At 40.4% G+C, this 25,059-nt stretch overlaps 3 protein-coding genes across 5 annotated transcripts in view; 1 reads left to right on the plus strand and 2 right to left on the minus strand.

Moving 5' to 3' along the window:
* Window positions 1-1,457: 1,457 nt before the first annotated feature.
* LOC148186533 (myosin light chain 1, cardiac muscle-like) lies at window positions 1,458-5,108 on the minus strand. The gene is made up of 6 exons (XM_088090960.1): window positions 4,886-5,108; window positions 2,741-2,814; window positions 2,506-2,605; window positions 1,815-1,892; window positions 1,698-1,734; window positions 1,458-1,588 (listed from the first exon to the last, which is right to left on the minus strand). The coding sequence occupies exons 1-5, from the start codon at window positions 4,986-4,988 to the stop codon at window positions 1,706-1,708; spliced, it is 384 nt and encodes a 127-aa protein (XP_087947086.1). The 5' UTR covers window positions 4,989-5,108; the 3' UTR covers window positions 1,458-1,588; window positions 1,698-1,705.
* Window positions 3,553-25,059, plus strand: part of scn4ab (sodium channel, voltage-gated, type IV, alpha, b) — a 45,061-nt gene continuing 23,554 nt past the window's right edge. Inside the window, exons 1-2 of the mRNA XM_088090953.1 lie at window positions 3,553-3,897; window positions 21,952-22,086. The gene's annotated coding sequence lies outside the window, so the exon portion shown is untranslated. The remainder of the gene's footprint in view (window positions 3,898-21,951; window positions 22,087-25,059) is intronic.
* Window positions 15,304-22,666, minus strand: LOC121966858 (myosin light polypeptide 6-like). 3 transcript variants are annotated; one of them, XM_088090957.1, is made up of 10 exons: window positions 22,516-22,666; window positions 21,459-21,661; window positions 19,407-19,531; window positions 19,079-19,106; window positions 18,722-18,871; window positions 16,580-16,653; window positions 16,349-16,448; window positions 15,658-15,735; window positions 15,541-15,577; window positions 15,304-15,434 (listed from the first exon to the last, which is right to left on the minus strand). In XM_088090957.1, exons 2-9 carry the CDS (start codon window positions 21,649-21,651, stop codon window positions 15,549-15,551), a joined length of 777 nt encoding a protein of 258 aa, XP_087947083.1. In that variant the 5' UTR covers window positions 21,652-21,661; window positions 22,516-22,666; the 3' UTR covers window positions 15,304-15,434; window positions 15,541-15,548. The 3 variants fall into 3 exon arrangements, with proteins under 3 accessions (XP_087947083.1, XP_087947085.1, XP_087947084.1); XM_088090959.1 differs by lacking the exon at window positions 22,516-22,666 and adding an exon at window positions 21,202-21,223 and having other exon boundaries at window positions 21,459-21,587; XM_088090958.1 differs by lacking the exons at window positions 19,407-19,531; window positions 21,459-21,661; window positions 22,516-22,666 and having other exon boundaries at window positions 19,079-19,389.

The raw sequence follows: 25,059 nt of genomic DNA on the forward strand, positions 1-25,059 counted from the left end.
GATACATTTTGTTCGTTTCTTGCACGAAGTTCGTTATAAATTATAAAAGTCGTGGCGGTTTATGTTCAGCCTGCAGCCTGTTAAACTGCTAACGTCACTTAGCTTAAAGCCGAAGAGTTCGTACATACCAACATTTAAGCTAACCGCTTTCAACCTGGACAAAAACCAGCTGACATGAGGCATGTTACAATAAACATTCACCCGGAACAAATGTATCTGTAGGACTCACCGCTTTTTATCGGCTCCGATCCGCAGAGATGGAAACAGATACCGAGCCGGACCCGATCATTTTAGCTCCTTTTCCGCAGAAAACACCGTCAGTCTCCGTCCAAGCCGCACTCCGACACCGTATTTAAATGTAGTTTTCACGGAGAGTTAGTAGAGACGTGGAAAAGCAGCAGCCGCTGTGACAGTTTCTCCTTCTTCTACTGTCGCTCCGGCAGCCTGTACGCCGTAAGGCGGCATTTTCCCGCCGTGTCTTCAAATCTGTTTACTTACCTGTCTTCCGGGTCTGCGTGTGACGTCGAACGTAAGACTGAGCGCGACACGTCATATTCTGAAAACCACGCCCACCCGGGAGGCAATATTTTTTTCGATCTATTTTTTTTTCTCTGATTGCTTTCAACACATGCAGTATCTTTTTATTTTATTTTATTTTATTTTATTTTATTTTATATTTACATAGAGTGCACCATCTACATTTGAAAAGCCCTCTAGTGTTTCATACACCACCACTGTTTTCCTGGTTCCCAAACTGGGGGTCCTGACCCCACTGTGTGTCGCCAAAACTTCACAGTGGGTCGTGAGGCCTTTTTGATTTTAAGGGGTGTGAAGAATGAAAATCTATGAATTCGAGGTACTTGTACTTTGCTTGAGTGTTTATCCCACTACATTGCAGGGGAAAATACTGTACTTTTAACTTCACTACATTTATCTGAAAGTGGTAGTTACTTATAGCTGCAACAATTAGTTGATTAATCAATTGGTCAATTCACAGAAAGTTATTTGCCAACAATTTTATATATCTTTCTATGTTTTTAATAATTTTGAGTATTTGGGTGGTACAGGTTTTTTTTGGTTAGTTTTCTATATTTTTCCAAAAAAAAAAAGATTTTGACTTTTTTATTTCTTTCTTTTCTTTCAATAATTTTGAATTCTTGCAATTTTTTTTCTTTTTTTCATTTGTAGTTTTGAGGTGTTTTTCTCTTTTTTATGTTTTGAGTATTTTGTTGTATTTTCAATAATTTTGATTTTTTTTTTCAGTTTTTTTTTGTTTTGGATGTTTGTTCTTTTTTCATATTTTGGACTTGTTTGGTATATATTTTTTCGTCTTGCTCATCGCCTTCAGTGCACCTCTAAACTTGACATGTCAACGAGAAAATTTCTAATTCTTGCATTTTTTTATCGTAATATAATGTGTCTTTCTTGGTTGATGGAAAAGAACTACAGCTGAAACCTGGGAGGTGAATTCATAAGTTTAATAGGCAGACTGGATTTTTCAGTGGACAGAAACAGATCTGAGATGGAGGAAAACAAAAAAAATACAAAAAGAAAGCAGTGAACTGGGAGAGGGCGTCCTTCCTCCAGCCTGAAACACACACACACACACACACACACACACACACACACACGGTTTGTATGTATGTGACGACGTTCAGTTGTTTCTACTTTTGAAACAAACTCATGAACACACTCACGTGTTGTTTCAGCCGGCCATGATGTGCTTGACAAAGGCTGAGGGACAGAAACACAGTTTGCATCTGTCAGTATTTCAGAGGCTGTTTGTGTGTTTAGTCGGTGTTTGTTTCTTTTACCTTCATAGTTGATGCATCCGTTTGCGTCTTCCTGTCCTGCCAACAGCTTGTCCACGTCTCCCTCCGTCATCCTCTCTCCTGGTTAAACACAGACAGTTAAAATCATAATCGCAAACATATCCTCCACCTGTCACCAATCACACCTCCACCGTTCACTATTTATACCTCCACCTGTCACCAATCACACTTCTACCCATCACTGTTCACACCTCCACCTGTCACCAATCACACTTCTACCTGTCACTGTTCATATCTTCACCTGTCACCAATCATACTTCCACCTGTCACCAATCACACTTCTACCCATCACTGTTCACACCTCCACCTGTCACCAATCACACCTCCACCGTTCACTATTTATACCTCCACCTGTCACCAATCACACTTCTACCCATCACTGTTCACACTTCCACCTGTCACCAAACACACCTCCACCTGTCACTGTTCATACCTCCACCTGTCACCAGTCACACTTCCACATATCACTGTTCAAACTGCCTCTTGTCGCCAATCACACTTCTACCTGTCACTGTTCATACCTCCACCTGTCACCAATCACACCTCCACCTGTCACTGTTTACACCTTTACCCCTCACCAATCACACCTCCACCTGTCACTGTTTACACCTTTACCTCTCGCCAATCACACCTTCACCTGTCACTGTTCACACCGAATCAGTCACCATCTTACCCAGAGTGACCAGAACATGTCTGAGCTCAGCACCCATCACTGTCCCGTTTCCTTCTTTATCAAAAACTCGAAGGCCTTCCACAAAGTCCTCGTACGTCCCCTGTTAAAATACACACGCACACACACACACACACACACACACACACACACACACAGAGGGAGAGAGGGTGAGAAATCAATTATTCTGTCAATCAATAAGCCCCTGATCTGTGTGAGGTGAAAACTGTGGTCATACTTTGTCTTTTGACTGAGCCACATGTTGCAGCATCGGCAGGAAGGTCTCAAAGTCCATCAGCTTCCTGTCCATGTCTGTCAAACCACAGAAGAAGAGAGAAGATGCGTAGTTTGAATGAGAGAATACGTCAGTTTTCTGACTCTTCCGGCAGCCTTCAGTCTGTACAGGAAGTCACGGAGGCGCTCACATCCTGTTAAAGTTTATTCCTATTCATTCAAATGTTATCAGATCCGTTCATCATTCTGTCACCTCTCATTGCGGCAGCAGAGAAAGAGCGACAGCGGCATCGATGTCACCTCTCTCTGACCGTGACCAGAGTTTAGAAATCAGTGAGGTCCAGAATCTGAGAGAGGGGGACGGAGGTCGATCTAAAATTTTGCCCTCTGACAGTTTTGAACGGGGGGCAGCGAGAGATGTTGGTGGGTAACGTGAGTTCATCTTTAACACTTAATGCTCTGACGAAGGCATTTCATGTTTTTTATTTCAAACCAATGGGCATTGTTTTCAGGGGTCAATATTTAAGGCTTCCATCTAACTTTTTTTTTTTTGATAAACAAACCCTGTTTTGGTGGGTTTTTTGCACTCCGACGCCTTATATCCTATATATTGAAAGTACACATCATAATTGTAGGAAAGTTGAACTGTAACTGAAAAACTGTCAAAACTGGGAGCACTTTAAATCTGTTTTCATGACAGGCGACGTAACTTTTATCAAAATAACTTTTTGTCATACATGAGACAGATGATCTGTGGAAACATCAGGTCCCTCTGGCTGCTCCTGGTGCTGTTATTGGGATTTGTAGAAATACAGCGCCCGGCAGAGCTCAGCCAATCAGAGGAGGGGGGAGGGGCTCTACTCAGTGTCAATCAATGCTCGTGCACACGCTGCGCAGCCCCACTCCCTCGCGCAAGCTCAGCCAAGCTCACTACCGTTAGCTGGCGGCGACCGGAGGAAAAATACGGATACAATGACCGAAAAACAACCACCAACAGTGAAAAAACGGCTCATTCCTCTGCTGACAGCAGCAAACACGGCGAAGAGGAAACACGAGCTAAAAGGAAATAATTCAACCGAGCGCGAGATAAAACGATGAACACCGGAGCTGCTTTTCCGAGGTGGCAACAGCTAACGGGAGCTGAAAGGTATCCAAACAGTGGTGAGTTAACCTCATTTCTGTTTACAGATAAATATTGTCTTTAATGAATGCACTGAAACACTGTTAGCTGTATGTTGTGTTACTGCGATGTTGCTGTGGAGCTAACGTTAGCTCGTTTCCAATGTTAAGGCTAGTTAGCATTTATGGCTAAAAACATCTTCGTGAAGTTAGGATGCCTACACTGTGAATATATATATACATATATACAAGAGAAACCTGCAGGCTGCTCCTTTTTAATTTTTTAAGCAATGTCTCTGTCCTGAATGTTACCAACTGCAGCTTTAAACATGTATTTACTACAGTTGTATTCATGTTAAGTGTTACAATGTAACTAAGTAATCTACTCAAATACTCTGTACCTGAGTGTAATTTAAAGGTTCAGACATTTGAATATTTACATACATGCACAATTACATTTAAGCTAGTTTGTGGGTACTTCTGCACATTTCAGAGGTAAATGTTGTGCCTTTTACTTCACATTATGTGACTGCTTAAGATACTTCACAGATTCAAGTAATTAATACAAAATAAATCATCTCATAATTTATGATGTATTATTATAGATTAATCGACCCAGTGTAGGCCCATATTTAAAGTGAGCTCCACCTTTAGCTGCTCTGAACACATTAATGCAACAATTATTATTATACGCCTCATATATTGACCTTAGTATCTGAAATGGGAGTTCTGCATAATTAACACTTTTACGTCTAGTTGGCTATTTCAAGTATACTCTAACTCTAATACCTTTGTGCTTTTACTTGAAAGAAATTTGAATGGAGAATTTAAACTGAACACAGAGTATTTCTGCAATGTTGCTACTATTACTTCAGTAAAGGATGTGAGTACTTCTTCCACAGCTGTATGTGAGTTTATTAGAATATGAGATGGCTTTTCTTTAGATAGATAGATAGATAGATATACTTTATTGACCTAACTAACAGAGGCTGTTTTCAGACACACACACACTCTTTGAGCATGGACTCACCCTCAGCTTTGGGTCGTCCCAGCACTCGCAGGACTTGTGCATTGGTCGGATTTTGTCCGAGAGCTCTCATGACGTCTCCACACTGAGAGAAAGAGATCTTCATCTGACTGTCTGCGGTCCTGTCGAACAGCTGGAACGCTTCTTTAAACTCTGAAAAACAGTTCAAGTCACACTCTGAAAATCAGGTTGCAGTCCGAAAATCAAGTTACAGTCAGGGAATCAGTCCGTCAGCAGCTGCTAACACTCAGCACATTACAAGAAATAAAGACACAGAATGACGCATTTCATAAAGTTTATTTTGAGTGAAAAAGTAACAGACAAAGTGCTGGGTCAGAGTCGGTGGAGCATGTCGGGTTGAAGGGATAAAACTTCATTTGTTAACTTCATCCTGCTTCCTCGTGGGATCGAAGGATGCCACCTTCAGAGATTTCTCTTTCTTCAAGTTTTGTTAGATTTCATTTTCAGTGCATAAACACATCATGCAGATTTTTCGTCTTCTCTCTGTGCCCTGTCTTTCGACAGAGAGACAATTTTCGGATGAGTAGGCTAAATATGCAGCCTGGGATAAGTCAGGAAGAAGAATTACTGTACGCGGCTGTGTTAATATCGTCGATAGAGCCGTGGAAGCCGCTTTAAGCACTACACCACACTGATCTGCTGACTGCGGCTCCTAGAGAGCAGACCAGCAATATAGATTTTAAACAGCATCTGACTGTCACGAAAAATGGTAACAGTGGGACCATCTGGTTCTTCAAATCGCAGTCGAACTTCAAATAATCCAACTTGATGACGCAAAAACTGCACAATGTGCCAGAAAAAAGCAACTCCGACCATCATTAAATAACCCTCACTGTGCCTCACTGATGACACTTTAATAATGATTTTTTAACTGCTTGAAGTTTTCCTTTTTATTCAGATGTTCTTTTGAGAGTGGGTTGACAGATGGCGTGATACGCCTATTTATACTCCCAGGTTTGCGATGTTTTAAGGCAGACGCAGAATTGTTTATGATTCAATTCAATACTTAACTGCTTGAAGTTTTCCTTTTTATTCAGATGTTCTTTTGAGAGTGGGTTGACAGATGGCGTGATACGCCTATTTATACTCGCAGGTTTGCGATGTTTTAAGGCAGACGCAGAATTGTTTATGATTCAATTCAATATTGAACTGCTTGAAGTTTTCCTTGTTATTTAGATCTTCTGTTGAGAGTGGGTTGACAGATGGCGTGATACGCCTATTTATACTCCCAGGTTTGCGATTTTTTAAGGCAGACACGCCCAGAATTGTGAGTCATAAAAACAACTGATGGTCGGAGTTGATTTTTTCTGGCACATTGTGCAGTTTTTGCGTCATCAAGTTGGATTATTTGAAGTTCGACTGCGATTTGAAGAACCAGATGGTCCCACTGTTGCCATTTTTCGTCACAGTCAGATGCTGTTTAAAATCTATATCGCTGGTCTGCTCTCTAGGAGCCGCAGTCAGAAGATCAGTGTGGTGTAGTGCTTAAAGCTGCTTCCACGGCTCTATCGACGATATTAACAAAGCCGCGTACAGTAATTCTTCTCCCTGACTTAACCCCAGGCCGCATATTTAGCCTACTCATCCGAAAATTGTCTCTCTGTCGAAACATGGTGGAAACACCGCCTGCGCCAGGATCCTAAAAAAAAAGAGGAGCGCGCTGACATCTCGTCAAGCAGTCAAGCAGCAGCATCGCCTCGTCATCAGAGACGAGAGCGTCGAAAAACGCTCTTCCACAAACGCACAGCACGGTGCGTAAACCACAGCACGACATGCTCCACCGACTCTGACCCAGCACTTTGTCTGTTACTTTTTCACTTAAAATAAACTTTATGAAATGCGTCATTCTGTGTCTTTATTTCTTGTAACACTTATGTGAATATAAGTCCGAAGCGCTCTTGTGATGATGCGCGAACACTGGACCGGAAACAAAATCCTAATGTCTGATTACTTCATGGCACGGCCCGAGTAAGCGCGGGAGTCCAGCACACCTGAAGAGGACAGGTGTGCGTTCAGCCGCAGTTTCAGGAAACAACACGGAGGAAAACTGCTCAGAAACATGAAGTGTGAGGTCGGTTCACTTGACATCAAGCGGCTGCGGTCACATGTACCGGCTGTGAGCCAAATCTGGCCCGCGAAAAAACTGCTGACCATTTCTCCTTCACGTTGAAAATAAACGGAGACGCATTTTATTTTATTCTGAATGTCGCTTTCAGTGTTTGGTGGTCAATCGTGGTCTGAGGTCATGGAGGTGGATTGTACACGCTGGTGCCGCCAGATTTATCCGACCCTCCTCGTGGGTTTTTTTTTTGGGGGGGCTGCGTGTTTTGGGCAGTTTTGCGGAGTCAGAGCGGACCCAGGCGGCCGAGGATCTTTAAGTGAGTCGCTGAGGATCAGGAGACGGCAATATTTCTGGTTTGTATGTCTTGTTTTGTTTGATTGTCTTTCAGTTTTCTCATTTATTTATTTATTTATTTTCTCCATAGGTATTTATTTATATATAGGCTATATTTATTTATTTATATTCTTTATTTATTAAATTTCTTATTTATTTGTATATTTATTTATTGATTTATTTGAAGCTTTTGGTTTTTGGTTTTTTGTCTCTTTTGTATCCCTAAGTCTCCCCGCCTGTCTCGGTGTTTTTGGGCTGTATTCCGGAGTCAGAGCGAAGCTATGCGATCAGTTTAGAGACACGAAAAAACTTAGCCCTCCGTTAAAGTTGGCTGGTCTTTTGATATAAATGCCATAAATAACAGTTAAAAATATATTATTTGGTTGACATAAATTCACATCACGCTTTCCACGAGCAATGTCGACTGACAGAGTTATAGTAAACCAAGTACCGAGTATACAAATAAACATACTTTTCAGATATTTAACATTTCTGTATCTTAAATTACTTTGAGAAATATTCTAATCATTTTAAGAAACTGGATTTATGATTTTCATGAGCTACATAAGCCACAATCATCAAAATGAAAACAAAGAAGGGCTTGAAATATTTAAATTTACGTGTAATGAATACACCATATATGAACGTTTACCTTTTATAATTAAATTAGGAAGAAAAATGAAAATTTTCATAATATGATATTATATATTATATTATTTTGAGAGCACATGTATTTCTGATCGCATTAGCTGTTATAAGATGAAATGAAGGTAAGTTTGTTCACAGGACAGTGCAAAGTCACACTGGGTGCTAATTCACTGCAGAGGGATGAAGTATATGTATTCAATAATACAGATAATAAAGTTATTTTTCACCTACTTGTGCTTCACGGTCTTGTTTGTCCAGCTTTATTGTCCTCGTTGTTATGTCTGTTTCTGGGTAAGTAAGAGAGCAATGCAAAAAAAAAAGTCAAATTTCTTGTATGTACATGTACAAGATAAGTAATAACTGAAAGTTAAGTCAGTACAGTAAAAATGTAAGTAAACTTAAAAATCTGGCATAAATTAAACATAAATTAAGAGTAATAGTTTTACTTTTTAAAGGCTTCCAATATTATTTTAAGTGAAATCAACTTGTTAGATTTTACAGTAAATTTTCCTTTGTTGGTGATACTTTTACTCATATATATTCATCTTTGTTGTAATCATCCTCATGTATCGTATTCACCTAGTTTTTTTAACTTCTTTTACTATTTATATTGTTCATTTGTTGCCTCTCCTGTACTCATATATTATCTCGTGTAATCATTTATTTTTATCAGCATTTATATCATCAAATCATTCTTTTTATCACACTCCTTTTGACAAAACACACTCATGAGCTTTATGCTCCATTTGATTTTAGATACTTTTTTGGGATTTCTGTGTTTTGTTGTGATTGTTCTGTTCTGATTTACTTTAATGTTATCATGCGTTGCATGATGTGTTTATGCACTGAAAATTAAATTTACAACACTTGGATTTCATAAAAATAGTATTCATGAGCGTGGAAGTGAAAAACTCGTGGACATTTATCAGTGGCTTTATAAACATCTGATATACAGAGCTGATGGTTTATTAGTAAATTACCAACCGTTAACCCTTCACTGAAGACATAACTGCTGAATTAATGGCTTATCAGAAAACGAGAAACAAACACAGATCAGTTATCAGCTGGGCAAACTCTACAAATAATTCCTTAAATAAATGTGCTTTCAACGGCTGCTTTCCACCTCTGAGTGTCTCTGCGCTGTCAGCTCGCTGTCCGTGTTTGATGGTGAATACACACGGAGAAAAACTGAGAAAGAAGTCTGACTTTGCTGAATGATTAAAGTTCACGTTTTGTTTGATTAAAAAATACAGGAGAAAACATTACGGATAGAATATTTTATCTATTTCTGCTATGGAAATTATCTTCCCTCTTCATGATTTTTTGTTAAATGGTATGTTATTTGAACTTTGTGCCCCCTTACTTCAGTTTAAAAGTCTTACAAAGTGGGGGAAAAACATCAGCTGATGATTTATTCACAGAACTGTGAACCGACCAAACACTTGACGTCTGAGTTTCTGTCGAGTTTCCTCAATCTGACTGCAGAGTGGACTCCTCCCGCTGCGCCTCCCTGTGGGCTGGACTACTTCAGGCACAGTCCAAAATGCGCACAAGTGTATCAGTTGGATCTGAATCGACAGGCAGTAAAGACATGATCACACTGTCTGTCCTCAGAGGAGCGCACGGAGGAAACTGACGTCTGTGATGCTCCCCAAACAAGTGGCGCAACGAGCCTCCGCGAGGCTTTGGTTAAGCCTACAGGACGCACCTCTTATTCCGCACTTTGTCTGTTACTTTTGAAAATAAACGCTCTGAATTGTTATTTTCGACTTTGTGTGGTAATTTGAGAAAACTGAAATACAATCAAACGAAACAAACCAGAAATATTGCCATCTCCTGATCCTCAGTCCTGAATGTCCGACTAAATGCAGGGCGACTCACTTAAAGATCCTCGGCCGCCTGGGTCCGCTCTGACTCCACAAAACTGCCCAAAAACACGCAAAAAACCCACGAGGAGGGTCGGATAAATCTGGCGGCACCAGCGTGTACAATCCACCTCCATGACCTCAGACCAAGATTGACCACCAAACACTGAAAGCGACATTCAGAATAAAAAAATCTGTGTGTCTCCGTTTATTTTCAACGTGAAGGAGAAATGGTCAGCAGTTTTTTCGCGGGCCAGATTTGGCTCACAGCCAGAGGCGGTCCTGGGTAGTTTTGCGCCCTTGGTCTTTTGTCCATGATACACCCTTGACTCAATTTAAGATCATCACCTTTTCCCTCCGTCAAACGCCCATGTGGTGATGTTCAGCATATTCCAACATGCTCTTATGTTGAAAGGACTGCAGCAGGCAGTAGTTGTGAGCGGAAGCTCTGTACTGCGTATTGAGAGTTATGCAGACGCTTGACGGATTTAATGCGGTCAGACATTAAAGTGAGTTCCGGTAAAAACCCGACAGTTGTGGCAGTTTTACATTTTCACATAGCGCAATAAATGTGAAAGTATCTATGTTAATTTTATGAATGAAATACAATTTATTTGGAAGCAGCTGGGATCATAACAGGTCAGTCTATCCCTCACCCCCCTCCGTGCTTTTCCTCTGAGAGTTAAACTCAGCCTGCTCTCAGCCTCTGCAGCTGTGAGCTGATCGCCCTCCTGTCTCCCTGCTGCCCTTTCTTCTGACGCACACAACCTGTAGACATGACTCAGCAGAAAGTTGACATGATAGTAAGGGCGCCCCGCACCTACTCCACTAACGTGACGTGGAAATGAGCGGTAGAAAACTTGCGATTTTTATTTTGCGGGTGCTCGTGCGCCCCCAAATAGATTGCGCCCTGGGCGGTCGCCCACATTGCCCATAGCAAAAACCGTTCCTGCTCACAGCCGGTACATGTGACCGCAGCCGCTTGATGTCAAGTGAACCGACCTCACACTTCATGTTTCTGAGCAGTTTTCCTCCGTGTTGTTTCCTGAAACTGCGGCTGAACGCACACCTGTCCTCCTCAGGTGTGCTGGACTCCCGCTTACTCGGGCCGTGCTATGAAGTAATCAGACATTAGGATTTTGTTTCCGGTCCAGTGTTCGCGCATCATCACAAGAGCGCTTCGGACTTATATTCACATAAGTGTTACAAGAAATAAATTCTGGGCGTGTCTGCCTTAAAAAATCGCAAACCTGGGAGTATAAATAGGCGTATCACACCATCTGTCAACCCACTCTCAACAGAAGATCTAAATAACAAGGAAAACTTCAAGCAGTTAAATATTGAATTGAATCATAAACAATTCTGCGTCTGCCTTAAAACATCGCAAACCTGCGAGTATAAATAGGCGTATCACGCCATCTGTCAACCCACTCTCAAAAGAACATCTGAATAAAAAGGAAAACTTCAAGCAGTTAAAAAATCATTATTAAAGTGTCATCAGTGAGGCACAGTGAGGGTTATTTAATGATGGTCGGAGTTGCTTTTTTCTGGCACATTGTGCAGTTTTTGCGTCATCAAGTTGGATTATTTGAAGTTCGACTGCGATTTGAAGAACCAGATGGTCCCACTGTTACCATTTTTCGTGACAGTCAGATGCTGTTTAAAATCTATATTGCTGGTCTGCTCTCTAGGAGCCGCAGTCAGCAGATCAGTGTGGTGTAGTGCTTAAAGCGGCTTCCACGGCTCTATCGACGATATTAACACAGCCGCGTACAGTAATTCTTCTTCCTGACTTATCCCAGGCTGCATATTTAGCCTACTCATCCGAAAATTGTCTCTCTGTCGAAAGACAGGGCACAGAGAGAAGACGAAAAATCTGCATGATGTGTTTATGCACTGAAAATGAAATCTAACAAAACTTGAAGAAAGAGAAATCTCTGAAGGTGGCATCCTTCGATCCCACGAGGAAGCAGGATGAAGTTAACAAATGAAGTTTTATCCCTTCAACCCGACATGCTCCACCGACTCTGACCCAGCACTTTGTCTGTTACTTTTTCACTCAAAATAAACTTTATGAAATGCGTCATTCTGTGTCTTTATTTCTTGTAACACTTATGTGAATATAAGTCCGAAGCGCTCTTGTGATGATGCGCGAACACTGGACCGGAAACAAAATCCTAATGTCTGATTACTTCATGGCACGGCCCGAGTAAGCGCAGAGTCCAGCACACCTGAGGAGGACAGGTGTGCGTTCAGCCGCAGTTTCAGGAAACAACACGGAGGAAAACTGCTCAGAAACATGAAGTGTGAGGTCGGTTCACTTGACATCAAGCGGCTGCGGTCACATGTACCGGCTGTGAGCCAAATCCGGCCCGCGAAAAAACTGCTGACAATTTCTCCTTCACGTTGAAAATAAACGGAGACGCATTTTATTTTATTCTGAATGTCGCTTTCAGTGTTTGGTGGTCAATCTTGGTCTGAGGTCATGGAGGTGGATTGTACACGCTGGTGCCGCCAGATTTATCCGACCCTCCTCGTGGGTTTTTTTTGGCTTATCAGAAAACGAGAAACAAACACAGATCAGTTATCAGCTGGGCAAACTCTATAAATAATTCCTTAAATAAATTTCCTTTCCAGAACGACACACAGAACGAGGCTGAATTTTCATGAAACTGTGTGAAATAAAATAAATATAACTGGATATTTTCTTGGTAACTTATCATACCATGAAGGCCATTTTCCCTCTTTCTGAAGTCATCATGTCTGCATGTTTTCTACATTTTTTGCATTTTAGAACAGATCTATGCGTAACTGAATATTTTAACACTAACTATCAGTTACAAATTATGAAGGACACCACATTAAAGACGAATAATGTCAACAATGGATGTAAACCGAAACTGATTTCAGTTTTATTGGGTGTGAATAGTCTGGAGCTTGTTGTTTAGTGGAATACACTGCAGGTTTGCACCTGTTTCTACTCCCCTTAGTAAACTGTAAATTCAACATCAATAATTTCTGAAACTAACATCGTGATTTCCTGCCCACACAAATCTCCAAAACACCCTGAAATGAACAATTCAGCGACCTACCTTTATTCCTATGAGGTGACACAGCACTCAGTGCAGCCAACCAGAGGCCGAGTGTGACGCCCTGTGGACAGAAAATATAACTACAGTCAATGAAACACACACTCTCTCACACACACACACACACACACATATATAGGCTATATATTAACGCTTTATATCAGCTCTAACTCACATGACTGTGTCTCATATTGGTTTATTATTCATCTTCATAATTATTTTATGACTTTTTAGTTTTAATGGATTTGTTTCCCTTTAATAGTCAGGTGACAGTTTTTGTTGTGTGCCTGCATCTCACACTCTCATTGTGCTTCCAACTGAAGTAAATGTGATACATAAAGTTTTGCCCTCTGGCTTGTTTCTAGGATTTTAGGACATTTTAAGGATTTTTAGGACACTAGGGTCTAAGCTAAGACCTCTGTCGGGTGTGGGGGATCCTGCACGGGCACTTTTTGCCAGTGGTCTTTTTGCAAAAGCTGGGGCCACTTTTGCAAAACAAGGGTGGCCAGGGACCAGTTGCAGCAACCCCATACATTTTTTTAGGACTTTTTTTTTAGGATTTTAGGGCGTTTATTGGATTTTATTAAATCTCTAGGATTTTAGTATATTTCTTAGATTTTAGGACATTTCTGTGATTTTAAGACGTTTCTAGGATTTAAAGAAATTTCTAGGATTTTAAGGTATTTCTTAGATTTTAGGACATTTCTGTGATTTTAAGACGTTTCTTGGATTTTAGGGCATTCCTAGGATTTTAAGACGTTTCTAAGATTCTAGGACGTTTCAATGATTTTAGGACATTTCTAGGATTTTAGGACTCGGATTTAGGATCGGTATTACAGAAATGTGTCATTTGTTGAGCTTTTTTTTCAAGAACGCTCACAGAAGCAGGAATTTCAAAAAAATGTCTCACTAAACCACCTTAAGAACAAATGATGGATTAGAACAAAAATAAGATACATTTTGTTCGTTTCTTGCACGAAGTTTGTTATAAGTTATAAAAGTCGTGGCGGTTTATGTTCAGCCTGCAGCCTGTTAAACTGCTAACGTCACTTAGCTTAAAGCCGAAGAGTTCGTACATACCAACATTTAAGCTAACCGCTTTCAACCTGGACAAAAACCAGCTGACATGAGGCATGTTACAATAAACATTCACCCGGAACAAATGTATCTGTAGGACTCACCGCTTTTTATCGGCTCCGATCCGCAGAGATGGAAACAGATACCGAGCCGGACCCGATCATTTTAGCTCCTTTTCCGGCAGAAAACACCGTCAGTCTCCGTCCAAGCCGCACTCCGACACCGTATTTAAATGTAGTTTTCACGGAGAGTTAGTAGAGACGTGGAAAAGCAGCAGCCGCTGTGACAGTTTCTCCTTCTTCTACTGTCGCTCCGGCAGCCTGTACGCCGTAAGGCGGCATTTTCCCGCCGTGTCTTCAAATCTGTTTACTTACCTGTCTTCCGGGTCTGCGTGTGACGTCGAACGTAAGACTGAGCGCGACACGTCATATTCTGAAAACCACGCCCACCCGGGAGGCAATATTTTTTTCGATCTATTTTTTTTTCTCTGATTGCTTTCAACACATGCAGTATCTTTTTTTTTATTTTATTTTATTTTATTTTATATGTACATAGAGTGCACCATCTACATTTGAAAAGCCCTCTAGTGTTTCATACACCACCACTGTTTTCCTGGTTCCCAAACTGGGGGTCCTGACCCCACTGTGTGTCGCCAAAACTTCACAGTGGGTCGTGAGGCCTTTTTGATTTTAAGGGGTGTGAAGAATGAAAATCTATGAATTCGAGGTACTTGTACTTTGCTTGAGTGTTTATCCCACTACATTGCAGGGGAAAATACTGTACTTTTAACTTCACTACATTTATCTGAAAGTGGTAGTTACTTATAGCTGCAACAATTAGTTGATTAATCAATTGGTCAATTCACAGAAAGTTATTTGCCAACAATTTTATATATCTTTCTATGTTTTTAATAATTTTGAGTATTTGGGTGGTACAGGTTTTTTTTGGTTAGTTTTCTATATTTTTCCAAAAAAAAAAAGATTTTGACTTTTTTATTTCTTTCTTTTCTTTCAATAATTTTGAATTTTTGCAATTTTTTTCTTTTTTTCATTTGTAGTTTTGAGGTGTTTTTCTCTTTTTTATGTTTTGAGTATTTTGTTGTATTTTCAATAATTTTGATTTTTTTTTACAGTTTTGTTTTGTTTTGGATGTTTGTTCTTTTTTTCATAATTTGGACTTTTTTGGGATATATTTTTTCGTCTTGCTCATCGCCTTCAGTGCACCTCTAAACTTGACATGTCAACGAGAAAATTTCTAATTCTTGCATTTTTTTATCGTAATATAATGTGTCTTTCTTGGTTGATGGAAAGAACTACAGCTGAAACCTGGGAGGTGAATTCATAAGTTTAATAGGCAGACTGGATTTTTCAGTGGACAGAAACAGATCTGAGATGGAGGAAAACAAAAAAAATACAAAAAGAAAGCAGTGAACTGGGAGAGGGCGTCCTTCCTCCAGCCTGAAACACACACACACACACACACACACACACACACACACGGTTTGTATGTATGTGTGACGTTCAGTTGTTTCTACTTTTGAAACAAACTCATGAACACACTCACGTGTTGTTTCAGCCGGCCATGATGTGCTTGACAAAGGCTGAGGGACAGAAACACAGTTTGCATCCGTCAGTATTTCAGAGGCTGTTTGTGTGTTTAGTCGGTGTTTGTTTCTTTTACCTTCATAGTTGATGCATCCGTTTGCGTCTTCCTGTCCTGCCAACAGCTTGTCCACGTCTCCCTCCGTCATCCTCTCTCCTGGTTAAACACAGACAGTTAAAGTCATAATCGCAAACATATCCTCCACCTGTCACCAATCACACCTCCACCGTTCACTATTTATACCTCTACCTGTCACCAATCACACTTCTACCCATCACTGTTCACACCTCCACCTGTCACCAATCACACTTCTACCTGTCACTGTTCATATCTTCACCTGTCACCAATCATACTTCCACCTGTCACCAATCACACTTCTACCCATCACTGTTCACACCTCCACCTGTCACCAATCACACCTCCACCGTTCACTATTTATACCTCCACCTGTCACCAATCACACTTCTACCCATCACTGTTCACACTTCCACCTGTCACCAAACACACCTCCACCTGTCACTGTTCATACCTCCACCTGTCACCAGTCACACTTCCACATATCACTGTTCAAACTGCCTCTTGTCGCCAATCACACTTCTACCTGTCACTGTTCATACCTCCACCTGTCACCAATCACACCTCCACCTGTCACTGTTTACACCTTTACCCCTCACCAATCACACCTCCACCTGTCACTGTTTACACCTTTACCTCTCGCCAATCACACCTTCACCTGTCACTGTTCACACCGAATCAGTCACCATCTTACCCAGAGTGACCAGAACATGTCTGAGCTCAGCACCCATCACTGTCCCGTTTCCTTCTTTATCAAAAACTCGAAGGCCTTCCACAAAGTCCTCGTACGTCCCCTGTTAAAATACACACGCACACACACACACACACACACACACACACACACAGAGGGAGAGAGGGTGAGAAATCAATTATTCTGTCAATCAATAAGCCCCTGATCTGTGTGAGGTGAAAACTGTGGTCATACTTTGTCTTTTGACTGAGCCACATGTTGCAGCATCGGCAGGAAGGTCTCAAAGTCCATCAGCTTCCTGTCCATGTCTGTCAAACCACAGAAGAAGAGAGAAGATGCGTAGTTTGAATGAGAGAATACGTCAGTTTTCTGACTCTTCCGGCAGCCTTCAGTCTGTACAGGAAGTCACGGAGGCGCTCACATCCTGTTAAAGTTTATTCCTATTCATTCAAATGTTATCAGATCCGTTCATCATTCTGTCACCTCTCATTGCCGGCAGCAGAGAAAGAGCGACAGCGGCATCGATGTCACCTCTCTCTGACCGTGACCAGAGTTTAGAAATCAGTGAGGTCCAGAATCTGAGAGAGGGGGACGGAGGTCGATCTAAAATTTTGCCCTCTGACAGTTTTGAGCAGGGGCAGCGAGAGATGTTGGTGGGTAACGTGAGTTCATCTTTAACACTTAATGCTCTGACGAAGGCATTTCATGTTTTATTTCAAACCAATGGGCATTGTTTTCAGGGGTCAATATTTAAGGCTTCCATCTAACTTTTTTTTTTTTGATAAACAAACCCTGTTTTGGTGGGTTTTTTGCACTCCGACGCCTTATATCCTATATATTGAAAGTACACATCATAATTGTAGGAAAGTTGAACTGTAACTGAAAAACTGTCAAAACTGGGGGCACTTTAAATCTGTTTTCATGACAGACGACGTAACTTTTATCAAAATAACTTTTTGTCATACATGAGACAGATGATCTGTGGAAACATCAGGTCCCTCTGGCTGCTCCTGGTGCTGTTATTGGGATTTGTAGAAATACAGCGCCCGGCAGAGCTCAGCCAATCAGAGGAGGGGGGAGGGGCTCTACTCAGTGTCAATCAATGCTCGTGCACACGCTGCGCAGCCCCACTCCCTCGCGCAAGCTCAGCCAAGCTCACTACCGTTAGCTGGCGGCGACCGGAGGAAAAATACGGATACAATGACCGAAAAACAACCACCAACAGTGAAAAAACGGCTCATTCCTCTGCTGACAGCAGCAAACACGGCGAAGAGGAAACACGAGCTAAAAGGAAATAATTCAACCGAGCGCGAGATAAAACGATGAACACGGAGCTGCTTTTCCGAGGTGGCAACAGCTAACGGAGCTGAAAGGTATCCAAACAGTGGTGAGTTAACCTCATTTCTGTTTACAGATAAATATTGTCTTTAATGAATGCACTGAAACACTGTTAGCTGTATGTTGTGTTACTGCGATGTTGCTGTGGAGCTAACGTTAGCTCGTTTCCAATGTTAAGGCTAGTTAGCATTTATGGCTAAAAACATCTTCGTGAAGTTAGGATGCCTACACTGTGAATATATATATACATATATACAAGAGAAACCTGCAGGCTGCTCCCTTTTTAATTTTTTAAGCAATGTCTCTGTCCTGAATGTTACCAACTGCAGCTTTAAACATGTATTTACTACAGTTGTATTCATGTTAAGTGTTACAATGTAACTAAGTAATCTACTCAAATACTCTGTACCTGAGTGTAATTTAAAGGTTCAGACATTTGAATATTTACATACATGCACAATTACATTTAAGCTAGTTTGTGGGTACTTCTGCACATTTCAGAGGTAAATGTTGTGCCTTTTACTTCACATTATGTGACTGCTTAAGATACTTCACAGATTCAAGTAATTAATACAAAATAAATCATCTCATAATTTATGATGTATTATTATAGATTAATCGACCCAGTGTAGGCCCATATTTAAAGTGAGCTCCACCTTTAGCTGCTCTGAACACATTAATGCAACAATTATTATTATACGCCTCATATATTGACCTTAGTATCTGAAATGGGAGTTCTGCATAATTAACACTTTTACGTCTAGTTGGCTATTTCAAGTATACTCTAACTCTAATACCTTTGTGCTTTTACTTGAAAGAAATTTGAATGGAGAATTTAAACTGAACACAGAGTATTTCTGCAATGTTGCTACTATTACTTCAGTAAAGGATGTGAGTACTTCTTCCACAGCTGTATGTGAGTTTATTAGAATATGAGATGGCTTTTCTTTAGATAGATAGATAGATAGATATACTTTATTGACCTAACTAACAGAGGCTGTTTTCAGACACACACACACTCTTTGAGCATGGACTCACCCTCAGCTTTGGGTCGTCCCAGCACTCGCAGGACTTGTGCATTGGTCGGATTTTGTCCGAGAGCTCTCATGACGTCTCCACACTGAGAGAAAGAGATCTTCATCTGACTGTCTGCGGTCCTGTCGAACAGCTGGAACGCTTCTTTAAACTCTGAAAAACAGTTCAAGTCACACTCTGAAAATCAGGTTGCAGTCCGAAAATCAAGTTACAGTCAGGGAATCAGTCCGTCAGCAGCTGCTAACACTCAGCACATTAAATCAACGGGTTCAGTTATTACAAGATCACATTTAAATGAATCAACGTTTAAATAATAACATGATCACACTTAAAAGATGTTGAACAGTTGATCAGTTTTACCTTCAATCTGATCGCTGCTGAACTCAATCTGAAACAAAAACAATGTGCACAGATCTGGAATCAGTGGAAACGATTCATCAACCCAGAACAGAGACTGAATTTCTGTGTTTTTTTTTGTTTGTTTTTGCTGAATTTCTGAGTTTTTCACTGAACAGTTTTTAACTTTTTTTACTTTGTTCCATTTTCTGATTTCTGAGTCTGAAACAAGAACCAAATTATCTGACGACAACATGAAGTGAGGAGGTCAATACCAAGAGACACCCTTTAAAACTGAGACAAGACAGACAGATGGACAGAGACACAGACAGACAGGGACAGAGAGACAGACCTTGATGTTGTGTGGGTCAAAATCCACATCTTTAGCTGTTTCATGTTCTGGAGACATTTTGATGTCCTCTTTTTTTATTTCCTGTTTCTTGGGGGCCATGGTGGGCAAATAGACACAGACGGACGCTAAAAGAGGACAGAATCAAGACAGAGAACGAGGACAGAAGACTGAAGAAAATCCTCAGTGAGACGTTTAAATACTTGTCTCACTCAGAGTCCATCATCTCCATTTAAGGTCAGATATTAAATCATCAATTAATCCTCACAGGAGTCCAGCTGCCGAGAGACAGACTTCAAATAGACCAAACATCTCCTAATACCACCTTAAATAGACAACATGTTACTGCTCTCCAGTGAGACCACTTTAAATAGACAACATGTTACTGCTCTCCAGTGAGACCACCTTAAAAAGACAACATGTTACTGTTCTATAATGAGACCACCTTAAAAAGATAACATGTTACTGTTCTATAACGAGACCACCTTAAATAGACAACATGTTACTGTGCTATAATGAGACCACCTTAAATAGATAACATGTTACTGTTCTATAACGAGACCACCTTAAATAGACATGTTACTGTGCTATAATGAGACCACCTTAAAAAGATAACATGTTACTGTTCTATAATGAGACCACCTTAAATAGACAACATGTTACTGTGCTATAATGAGACCACCTTAAATAGATAACATGTTACTGCTCTATAACGAGACCACCTTAAATAGACAACATGTTACTGTGCTATAATGAGACCACCTTAAATAGATAACATGTTACTGTTCTATAATGAGACCACCTTAAATAGCTTGTTCAAACGTACTACCCTTTTGAATATAGTGCATGAATTATTATTGTTATGCCTCTTTGGTGTAAATAAAGTTTTAAAAAAACAGAACTTGTCAGTGCTGAAATATAGAATATTTATATGTTTATAAATATAGTACAGTTGATCAGTGATTTGAAGTTATTTCAGTTGTTTCAAATACATAATACAGAATAAGCTACCTGTCTGATGCAGGCAATTCATTGTGTTCTCTAAAATGTCTAAATTGAATAGAAATTAATCAAAATCAGCCCAACAGTTAAAACATGCTGGTTTAAAACATACATTTTGAAAATATCAGACATGGATTTAGCATCCCCAGTAACCTCCAAAAGCACCCATAAAATGTCAAAAGTTGCTGATGTACTTTCAATATATATGATTAATATAATGATAATAATGATAATAATCAATCATGTATGTATGTTGACAGTTTTGATTGACAGCTCAGGTCATGAGGGTCACGTCCAGGTGTACTGGTATTAGACGCCTCCCGTTGGTGTGGATGTATATTGACATTTAAAAGTCTAGACCCCCAAAGTTGGATGTCGTCACTTTTTGAGAAATATTCAGAGAGGAGGATAAAAAAGTCTTAATTTCAGGTCAGCATGGTCGTCTCTACATACTTTGAGTAGCTTATTCAAAAGCTTTCACGTTTTCTTCGAATGCATTGTATTTTATTCTGTATTTATTATTTTCTTTGACATGTGAATAACTGAAATTATAATGATGATACTGAATGAGCTACACGGCCACACAGACTCCAACTTTCACCACTTACAATAAAGTCCAACAGTTGAGCTCATGAGTATCCGTATGAATGCAGATAGTTTTAACCAGCAGGTGGCAGCGTGTCCCCAGAGACACTGACTTCAGTCCAATAAAAAGGTGAGGACATGAAGACGTGACCAAGGGACCAGAGGGACAGGAAGAGTCACATTAACGTGTTGATTTGACTGTTAGCTTTACCTTCATTATTTTTCAACATGTCCTGTGGAGATATGGGAGAGGACAGAAAATGTGAGACAGAGAGACAAGTTTACATTAAGACGTTTCAGTCCTTAAAACTTTGTCTCCATGAAGCTGACTTCGATTAGAGCTCTTACAGATGACTTCATGTCCTCTTGTGAAATCAAGAGATGATTTTAAGGTATAAATATTATTTATGAATATTATATAGTATTTATTATTTCTCTGTTCCAGCTGTTGTACTTCTCTGCTCTCACCAGTGGGGGGTGGCGTCTCACAGGAAGTGCTGGGTTTAACCCCAGTGTGTTCTGGGTTTCCTCCCAGTGTGTCCTGTGACTGTCTGCAGGTGTTCCCAGTACTGATGGGACGTGTAATCCAGTGAATCCAGTATAACTCCAGTCTGAGACATTCTCCACGTCTTATTGAAGCTCGGCTGCTGTTCGTTGACATTTTCTGTCACCTGGAAAAAAAAACAATTTAAACTGTTTGTGTTAAAAGAGTTAAATTAAACATTTTAATACATTTATTAAAGTATTTTTTTATGTCAGAACTTGAAATATTTACTTTTATTTGTTTTATATTTTTTTTTATAATGACAGTATTTTTTCAAAGGCCTGATGGGAACTGTGTGTGTATGTGTGTATGTGTGTATGTGTGTGTGTTTGTGTGTGTGTGTGTGTGTGTGTGTGTGTGTGCATGTGCATGTGAGTGAGATGACACACTACCTAACCTCTCATATTTCATTCACAGAGGCGAAGCAAGACGAGGCCAGAAGACACCAGACAGACAGCGTGAGAGAGAGACAGACAGACAGAGAGACAGACAGAGACGCTGCAGAGACTCTGATATTTATTGGAATTATTTTGGAATAACCAACACAAGCAGGTAAGACCAAGAAATATTAACACGACTTAGAGAGAGAGAGAGAGAGAGAGTGTGTGTGTGTGTGTGTGTGTGCAGTACACCTGCTGTGCTGCTGTTGAACTGATACTCACTTATTTAACTCTGCGTCATCATGAAATCAGCTGAAAGCAAAGCGTTCGATACAGAGACAGATAGACAGACAGACACAGAGAGAGACAGACACAGAGACTGTCAGACAGAGAGAGAGACAGACACAGAGAGAGAGACAGACACAGAGAGAGACAGACAGAGAGTCAGACAGAGAGACAGACGACTGTTCACGTTCACCAGTTACTAGGAGTCATAGCAGGTGAACTGGAAACTGGACTGAACATGACGAGTGCAACACTGAGCTGGATACATTCATTCATACATTCATTAATTCATTCATCCACAAACACACGGTCTCACCTCATGTTGTCCTGGTTCAGTAAAGCTCCACAGATCGAACTCCGCTGGTTTTAAAACCGTTTGGACAGAGTTGTTGTGTTTTGTTTCTAACTCGTAGCTTTCTGTGTTTTGTGTCTCATTTGCAGCGGCCTGTGTTTTGTTTCTAATTTGCAGCTGCCTGTGTTTTGTTTCTACTTTGCAGCTTCCTGTGTTTTGTGTCTTGTTTGCAGCTTCCTGTGTTTTGTGTCTAACTCTCAGCTGCCTGTGTTTTGTGTCTCGTTTACAGCTGCCTGCGTTTTTTTCCTTACTCACAGCTTCCTGCTTTTGTGTCTAACTTTTAGGTGTCTGCGTTTTGTTTCTAACTCGCAGCTTCCTGTGTTTTGAGTCTTGTTTGCAGCTGCCTTTGTTTTGTGTCTTGTTTGCAGCCTTCTGTGCTTTGTTTCTAACTTACAGCTTCCTGTGTTTTGTGTCTTTTTTGCAGCTACGTGTGTTTTGTGTCTCTTTTGCCGCTACCTGTGTTTTGTGTCTTGTTTACAGCTTCCTGTGTTTTGTGTCTTGTTTGCAGCTTCCTGTGCTTTGTTTCTAACTTACAGCTTCCTGTGTGTTTTTTCTAGCTTACAGCTGCCTGTTTTGTGTTTCTTTTGCAGCTACCTGTGTTTTGTGTCTCTTTTGCAGCTACCTGTGTTTGTTTTTCTGTGTGATGTTGTGATTGTGGAGGTTAGCATCACCGTGCTATATGCTGTGTCTTTCTGAGACTTTTAATAGTTTTAATGAGCGGCTCATTAGCTGACGATGAGGCTCAGGTTATGTGTTATATGACAGATCGGTGGCTCCAGGTGACTCGTCGGGTATTTATAGGCTGATCAGAGTCTCAGTTAGCTCAGTGTGGCTGTAGCCAGGCTAACTGCTAACACAGCAGGGGCAGACTGAAAGGTTAACAGCCTCCCACAGAAATTAGCATTTAGCTGGTCGGATTAGCACTGCCCGCGTCTGTTTACGCTGGTATGACCGCTAAAGGAAAGCTTCAGTTTTTGTGGATTATCGCACATATCTGGTTGCTGAAGTTGTCTGTGCAGACAAGACCGCTGAACCAAAGTAAAAATAAAAACTGTTTCAGTTTGTTCCACTTCTTCATTAAAACACACTCCTTCGTACAAAAGTAAAAATTTCTCAGAGGAAGTTAGTGCCTCACAACCTTTCAAAATAAAACTAACTTTATGTATATTAATAGAAACATGGAGGAAAAGTTCAGCAGATTGATGTCGTCACATGGACGTCTGCTGCTGCTTCATTCAGGATGTTACAGAGTTACAAGTTTCTTTGGCATCTGAATCGCAATATGATCCCCAAAACACACACACATATACACACACACACACACACACACACACACACATATACACACACACACACACACACACACACACACACACAGATATCACTGTGTTTGGTGTCTGGCAGTCAGTCCGAACTGTAGCTGGTTTGTGTCCTCTGAGAAACTTTAAAACTAAACTGTCAGACATTTTCTGTCTCAATCAGACAATGACAAACACGCACGCGCAAACACACACACACACACACACACACACACACACACACACACACACACACACACGTGTGTGTGTGCCTTTGTTTCTGTGAGCTCATAATTAATTTCCTTCATCAGAAACTTTATGAAATCTGTATTTTTCTTCTTCTCTGCCTCTGTCATCTCCCAGCTGTGTGTTTGGATTAGTTAATTTGTTAGTTAGTTAGTTAGTTAGTTAGTTACGTAGTTAGTTTGAATCAGTTTGGGTTAGTTTGAATTGGTTTCAGTTAGTTTGGTTTAGTTAGTTTGGGTTTATTTGGGTTAATTTGGTTTAGTTAAATTGAGTTAGTTTGGTTTGAGTTAGTTTGGTTTATTTAGTTTGAGTTAGTTTGGTTTAGTTAAATTAAGTTAGTTTGAGTTAAATTGGGTTAGTTTGGGTTTATTTGGTTAGTTTGGGCAAGTTTAGTTTAGTTAAATTAAGTTAGTTTGAGTTAGTTTGGCTTGATATGGGTTATTTTGGGTTAGTTTGGTTGACAATAAACTGGTTAGTCAGTACTTCAGAGTATTTTCAGTAGTTACCAGTTTAAACTACAGGTCGACCAATCAATCAATCTTGCCGGTTAATCCTGCCAATAGGAAGCAGTGTTTTTCCGACGGCGGCACAGCTGCGTCCAAATAGCAGACACGTCCATCAGTGGGTGGAGCTACAGAGCGGAGCAGCACCTCCTGCAGCGTGTTTTATTGCTCATCCTCTGAACAGGAAGATTTAGTCCGAAAATCTCGTCCATCGCCATCACCTCCATAAGTGAACGCCGCCACTTCCTGTAAGAAAATAAAAGCCTGGTAGTGTGGTTTTAAACTTTGTCTTGATTTTGTTTTTTGAATCACTGACAAAATATTTGGAGTTTTTGAAAAAATACAAAATAACTCGATCTTTATTGATACCACATTTGGATCGTTAACCGAATACAAAACACTCAAGCGTAACAGAAATGCATATTTTAAAAATACAAATAACAGACAAACTGTTGACATCT

This window comes from Plectropomus leopardus, chromosome 18 (assembly GCF_026936395.1).
Source record: "Plectropomus leopardus strain MGB_pleo_1.0 chromosome 18, ASM2693639v1, whole genome shotgun sequence".
Classification (NCBI taxonomy): Eukaryota; Metazoa; Chordata; class Actinopteri; order Perciformes; family Serranidae; genus Plectropomus; species Plectropomus leopardus.

Excerpts from the sequence above, each read along its gene's own strand:
- LOC148186533 (XM_088090960.1), bottom strand. The coding sequence starts at position 4,988 with ATGAAGATCTCTTTCTCTCAGTGTGGAGACGTCATGAGAGCTCTCGGA. Across the intron at positions 1,893-2,505 it reads ACATGTTCTGGTCACTCTGG|GAGAGAGGATGACGGAGGGA; the intron begins GTAAGATGGTGA and ends GTGTTTAACCAG. Across the intron at positions 1,735-1,814 it reads CGGATGCATCAACTATGAAG|CCTTTGTCAAGCACATCATG; the intron begins GTAAAAGAAACA and ends TCTGTCCCTCAG.
- LOC121966858 (XM_088090957.1), bottom strand. The coding sequence starts at position 21,651 with ATGTCAACGAACAGCAGCCGAGCTTCAATAAGACGTGGAGAATGTCTC. Across the intron at positions 16,654-18,721 it reads GGGACGACCCAAAGCTGAGG|ACATGGACAGGAAGCTGATG; the intron begins GTGAGTCCATGC and ends GTGGTTTGACAG. Across the intron at positions 16,449-16,579 it reads TGGCTCAGTCAAAAGACAAA|GGGACGTACGAGGACTTTGT; the intron begins GTATGACCACAG and ends GTATTTTAACAG.